At 51.9% G+C, this 6,407-nt stretch overlaps 1 protein-coding gene across 6 annotated transcripts in view; it reads right to left on the bottom strand.

Moving 5' to 3' along the window:
• Positions 1 to 1,318: 1,318 nt before the first annotated feature.
• The window catches only part of CTDSPL (CTD small phosphatase like), a 120,411-nt gene continuing 115,322 nt past the window's right edge, over positions 1,319 to 6,407 (bottom strand). For 2 of the 6 annotated variants that reach the window (XM_047099905.1, XM_047099907.1), the window contains 2 exons: positions 4,868 to 4,989; positions 1,319 to 3,901 (listed from right to left, as the gene is read on the bottom strand). In XM_047099905.1, coding sequence (XP_046955861.1) covers positions 3,835 to 3,901; positions 4,868 to 4,989 — 189 coding nt within the window. In that variant the 3' untranslated portion in view covers positions 1,319 to 3,834. Of the gene's footprint in view, positions 4,990 to 6,407 lie in introns of all 6 variants that reach the window. The other 4 variants (XM_047099908.1, XM_047099909.1, XR_006965736.1 and 1 more) reach the window with 3 other exon arrangements.

The raw sequence follows: 6,407 nt of genomic DNA, 5'->3' as shown, positions 1-6,407 counted from the left end.
CCCAGCACGGGAGGTCCGCCCTGTACGCATCCCAGTCATTCCGAGGACTCTGCCCCAAGCCCCCGGGGCATCCCCCATCCGCCAGCTCAACAGGCTGTCTTCCTAGGCTGGCTTTTCCCGGCTACTCCTCCCCTCCCCTCCTTGCCTCCCTGCCCATTCTTTGGTCCTCGAATACGTGCTCAAACAAGAAAACATCAGGAGGAAAATCTCAGCCTGCCCACGTCCCAAATAAGTGACCCTTGATGACGTATGATTCCTTCCCCCCATCCAGAGGATCTACGGACGTTCGCGGGGGCACCTCAGCTTCAGGGGCTGCCATAACTCTCAGCTATTTGTGTGTTTGGCTGTACACGGAGGTGGGAAGCAGTTGTGGGTACGGGGGCGATGCCAGAGAGGGCAAGAGGAGGGAAAGCTGGGGTGACTTCTCTGGCCGGACACTTTCCCCACTGGACAGGGCACGGGGCGGGGGGGGGGCATGGCACAGACTGGCTGTGGGGGATTCGGGGGTTTTGTCTTTGGTAAATACGTTTCCTGGGCCGACCCACACGCTGTGTACTATGTGGTTTGGGATGAGTGTATGTGCCCGGTGGAAGCCTGTGACCGAACGACTGTGGAGCAGTTTCCCTGGCCTCAGTTTTCTCATCCACCGAAATGGGTGAGACCCAATGAGACTGTTGCCACCGGTGTCTTTTGCTATCTGAATCAGGGAGCTCTATGAAGAAACAGTCCCGAGAGTGGTGTGGCCATGCCCTGGCTCTGCCGCGACTCCCCGGCAGAGGGGCACTGGCTGCCCCTCTCACCTTCGTGCACAGAGGGGCTGAGGGCAGGGCCTGGAGGGTGTCCCACTGGGGGGACGCGGTCTTGAATAGCCTTACTCTTTCTATCCCTTGCTGTGCTCCAGCTGGCAATCCCAGCACCTCAGGCAGCGCGCCCAAGGGCTCTGGGTTTAGGGTACCTTACTCCACACACAACGCTGGTGGCGCCGACGGGGCGCCCGGGGAGGGGGGGGTGCTGTGGTTCTCTCTGCGTGTGGAAGCCGGGAGCCACAGGGGGAGCCACACTGCTTCCGACTGGGGAGACGCCACCAGGGGGCTTAACACTGGGCGGGACAGTTTTCCAGCCTCCCCTGGGGTCATGGTGCACGGCCCCTGGGGCTGCTGCAGCCCGCCCCCTCCCCCCCCCCCCCCCCCGCCCCGGTCTGCCCAAGCTGGGGCCCCAGGAGCCCCGAGGCGCTGGCTTGAGGCCGCGCAGGGGGAGGGAACAGAGGGGGAAGAGACGCCGGCGCCGGAGAAGCAGTCCATCCACAAGAGGGCGCAGTTTCACGTGTTTATTTTTGGCAGGAAGGAAATCATTGCAAACCTCTCGACCGACAAGGCTCGCCCCTGGAAACGTGCACATTCCACATGTAGTATTTCCCAAGTAACGCTGGCTTGTTTATCACATTCAAATGTCCAACAGAAATCCACGACTACCCAGGCACCAGAATCTCCACTACGGGTGGGGGGAGGGGGGTGTTAGTCTGCAGAGAAGCTCCCTGGAGAACGAACAGGAACGGACCCCATCAAATTTACAGCGAGAGAGGAGCAGAGGCAGCCAGTGGCTTTTGCTCGGGTAACTGCAAGCACGTCAAGCCATCCACTCTCTTCTCGAACCCTGGCATGCCAACTGCCCATCACAGCACCTTTAAAAGCAGAGGCACAAACGTCACGAGTGTTTGACCCTATAGGGCTGTGTGGTTCTAGATTTTATCAGAGGGCCGTCTTTAAAAATAGAGGGTCTTCGATGTTGCCAGGTTATATAGACTTACAGATTTCTTTTTCCAGACCAGCAGTTCAAATGCTGCAACCATGACAAGTCAGTGTCATTAGGGCCTCACGTCTCCAAAGTCACCTCATCAAAACTGCACTGTGTCAAAGGAGCTTCCCCACCAACCATGGGTTGTGACAAGTGGTGTTCCTCCTTGGGATACAGATACATGGTTTACAAACAGCTAATGTGTGAAACCGCAGACCAGCACGGAGGATTCCCGAACAACGGAAGGCAGAGCAGTGACAACCTCGGATGCCTGGGCACCTCCACTCAAGGCCCGGCCAGAGACGGCATAACATCACCGGGGCGGAGTCCACAACCCAACATATCTCGTCCCAGATCTTAATGTAAAAAATACTTGTCCAGGAGACTATATATTAACCTGGTACCAAAAGGGCCGTGGAGACTCAGGAGGTCGGGTTTCTCTTTTGGTTGAAGAGTTGGGGCGGGGGGGGGGGGGTGGGTATTTTGGTAATATGGGAAGCAATATGGCACAGAGAAATAGCTAATAGGGTTCATTAGGTTTTAAAGCCCACAATTTAATAAAAGGTAATAATTAAAAACAATACCCGTATTTACCTTAAAAAACATAAACCCCAAACATTCATCTCATTTCTTGGCCTTATGTTAGAATTCTATTGCTTCATTTACATGTAGATGATTAAAAATATAGAGAGAGATCTAGATATTCTGGTTATGTACACAAAGCAGAATCGAGGGTTAAAACAAAAATGGAATTTTGGAGTGTGGTCGAATAAGGTGCACAGAATCCAGAACCCTCGGGGGGGGGGTCTGCTGGCCCCCCCCTCCCCGAGACACTCTGTGTCCTGTGATGGCAGGAACCGGGCTCCATCCCCCACAATCGTGCAATGGTGCTCACGGTTTCAAGAACTACTAGGTGCAGTGTTTGGCTCAAGCTTGCCAGTGTCTTCACTCCGTCTCTGAGAAGTGGGACACTGTTCCTAGGTCCGATTCCCCTGAAATACTCTAGAACTTCGTCCTCTCTGCCGCCTGTTCCAGAGAAGACCTCATGGTGCCAGCAAAGAGGGCATGGCTGAGGGTCTGGGGCTCTCACCAGGACCGATTTCTGTGTGGATTGCAACACACGACAGACACTGGACTGCAACATTCGAGACATTTAAGGCAGCGGGTTGACTTAATGACTAGTTTTCCAGATCAAGGGTTATGGCGTGTGCAGATCCACCATGGAACTGCCGTGGTCTGTGCTGATGCGAGCAAGGGGCTGTTTCTACTTTAACTGGCATGTGGGTTACTGGATTCTGCACACTCAGAAAGCTGGGGGACCCGGTCACCCCCGAATACTTATTTCTCTTCTGAATGCACGGCAGTCCGCGGCCCAAAGTGCTGTTGGGAGGACACGATTGGCAGCTGGCTTCGTTATCTTGTGAACGAAAGCGAGAACAAAATTTTACTTCGACCCCCATTTCCACACTTGCTAGCGCCAGTCGCTTCCACCAGAACTCTGGCGGAGGCCCAACCCACAGAGGACTAAGGCAATGGTGCCGACACGAAAGGGTTCTTCTAAATTACTTTTAAGAGCAATACTTTATAGACTGTCTTGTCACTGGGAAAGGCTGCAGAGGAAGCCCCGGCCCGGGGAGGGCACCCTTCCTCTCCCTGGCTCGGGGCGAGGGGTTCCACCTCTGGACAGGTTTCCCCAACCCCAGGCTGTGCTTCAAAAGAGAAGACCAAGAGGGGACTTGGGCCACGTCAGCGGGGTGGCTGGGGGAGGCCACGGGTTCTCGAGAGAGAACGGTCGGCTCGTCACGGTCTCTGATGTCGACTGCAGTCGGAAACCAACACCACGCCCGTGTGGCGCGCTGGCCCCTTTGTCTTTGCTCCCTTCTGAACTCCCATGGCCAGAGCCGGGCAAGGGGGACTCTTGGTGCAGTCCTGCGGTGGGGCGGGACACCTACGTTTCTGACCCTGTCCGAGTCTGCAGCTTAGCAGTGAGCAGATTCTGAGCATAGGCACAGTGGCAAAGAACAGTGTAACAGCCGCTGGTCAATTCCTTTTGGTGGCAGCGCAATAGCAGCAAAGAAAATTCCCAAACAGCTCCGTATGTATCCAGCTTTTGGAAAGGAAAACATTTTTTAAAAAATCAATAAACAGGTTGTTTTTTTTTTTTTTTTTAAATATCCAAGGGTTTCAGAGTTTCTGGTAACTGCTCTACCCAGAACGACGACGACACAACAGAAAACACACAGGAGTACGGCAGTCGTGTGGGAGCAGAAGTGACGATGCCACTTTTCAAGGGGGCAGACTGGGACCTCAAGACAAACGTGTCCCCATCAGAAACAATAGCAATAACATAAAAGAAGCTGTCGTTCCCTAAAGGGCTGAGCCGCACAACTGCAGATACATTCCAAACTGGGTCAGTAACGAATGGAGGCACCGCCGTGGTCGTGGTCGCCGCGACTCCTGTCGGGAGCCCGGCCCTACAACATGCCACAGGGCGTCTGAGCGGTCACACCTGTTGGGAGACAGGCTTCTATGACTCACCTCCAGCCCTAGCCGCCCCGCCCCCCCCAGGTTCTAGAAAATTGTCGTAGTTGTCTTCTTAGAGAATCTAAGACAATAAAAGACTAAAAGATGTCTGGAAATATGTTGTGTAGAAAAATTAACTCTCAGCTTAAAATAACATTCAAAAAGGCACTTCATCCTGTAGGAAAGAGATTCTGAGTTGGGTCAGCTGCTCCGAGCTGGGATAGAAAGGGACCGGTTGTCTGCTTGGAAGGGGGGATGGGCAGTTGAAAGGAAGTCCGATAGATATCAAGCTTTTTCTTTTTTTTTTTTTTTCCATTTTTTTCTTTTTGGTATGTTTTAAGAAAAGCAAATACCGTAAAATGCATGTCCCTTTATGAAATCTGTTAAAAGAGTTCATCTTAAAATAGTGTTTCTGTTCTTAAAAAATAAAACAGGTAGGTATGGCCACTTTGACCTCGCGGCCTGGAGGACGGAGTGTCCTCGCTCCAGGCAGGTCCCCGAGGCCGAGGTCCCGGAGCGCACGGGCGGGGCGGGCGGAGGCCGGCGCTACCTGTCACAGAGTCTGTGCAGCATGCTGTACACGTCGTCTTCCCGGCTCAAGCCCTCGAAGAAGGGGATGAGGTCCAGCAGCTCTGTGTCCGTCATGTCATCGAACCAGGACTGCACGGGCACCTGGAAGACAGGGTGTGGAGGGGGCAGCTGAACCGTGCCCGGCACCGGGGGCAGCTCCTAGCCCGACTGGTGCCCGCACATTTAGCATTTTCTCTGGTAAGGAGGACGGGTGTCTAAAAAGCATCATCGTCACCATCTTGTTTGTTCTCTCCCGTCCCAACTAAGGTGGGTCCAGAGCTACCTGGTTGAGGAAGAAGGCAGAGTTCAGCGGGTTTGCTTTTCAAGTGAAGTGTAAATGTCAGTGTGCGTGCGTCCGCTTGTTTTGCTCTCCTGCCACAGAAAAGGTGGCCACGGCGCGGAGCGTATGAGAGCTGGCCTTGCCACCTGCCAGTTTCAAAAGCTCTTTCCACTGCGTCCAACAGCTCCTTACCCCTCAGAGCACTTGGAGCCACAGCTACCTGCCGGCCACCGACACCACGGAGCCCACAAACCGGGCACGGCGAGGCTTCCGATTGTGCCGCACAGCCAAAAGCAGAGAATTTCCTCCCATCCTTAGCAGCGATCGGTTAAAAGGAGAAGTATAAAATTTCAGGACAGTCTGAGCTCTGGGCACAGACAGGATTTTCCCTTAGTTTCAGACGTGGGGGGTGGTGGTGGTAATGGGTAGCAGCCAGTGGTGCAAAAGAAGAGATGTAAAAAGGAATTTGGGGAAAGCGAAGGAGTTCACAAAAGTAACATTTTGGGCCCTTTGAAGGACTGCTCAGAAACGAAACGATTCATTGTATAATTAAAAAATAGGGGTGCCTGGGTGGCTCAGTCGGATAAGCATCCAACTTGGTTTCAGCTCAGGTCATGATCTCACGGTTCGTGGGACTGAGCCCCACATTGGGCTCTGTGCTGACAGCCTGGAGCCTGCTTGGGATTCTCTTTCTTTCTCTTTATGCCCCTCCCCCACTTGTGTTTTCTCTCTCTCTCTCTCTCTCTCAAAATAAAAAAAATATATAAACAAGGTAAGGATTAACAAAAAAATGACTACTCCTAGGGGAAGGGCAAGAAAGAGGGAGAAGGCAGACATGGACACAAGACTTCTCCAAATTTATCTCTGTTGGTAGCTTTGATGTTGGAATCATGGAAATGTGTTACATAATTGAAATAAAATTAAACCATTAAGAAAAGAAAGCAATAAAAAATGAACCCAAGGTGCATATAAACTTGGTGACATAACCACACCGAGAATTATTTCAAGTGATTTTAAAACGTAGTGTTCTGTCCGTACACTTCTCAAAGACACCCTAAGTGCGTGCAATTGTCTTAGTAGTGGTAATAATATTAGTACTCTATTTGGAAACTATTAAACATATACTATAGAATAAGTCAAATATGTAATGAAGTGTTAATATATTTAGGAACCCAGAATTTCAGCACAAGAGAAGGAGATACAAATACAAAAATAAAACCAAAGAAACTAAATAAAAACT

Source organism: Lynx rufus, unplaced genomic scaffold, assembly GCF_022079265.1.
Source record: "Lynx rufus isolate CCGP_SWC_20201006 ecotype Redwood Valley unplaced genomic scaffold, mLynRuf1.p SCAF_5, whole genome shotgun sequence".
In the NCBI taxonomy this organism is placed as follows: domain Eukaryota; kingdom Metazoa; phylum Chordata; class Mammalia; order Carnivora; family Felidae; genus Lynx; species Lynx rufus.
Note: the sequence above shows the minus strand (reverse complement) of the source record. Positions and strands in the feature narration are given on the sequence as shown.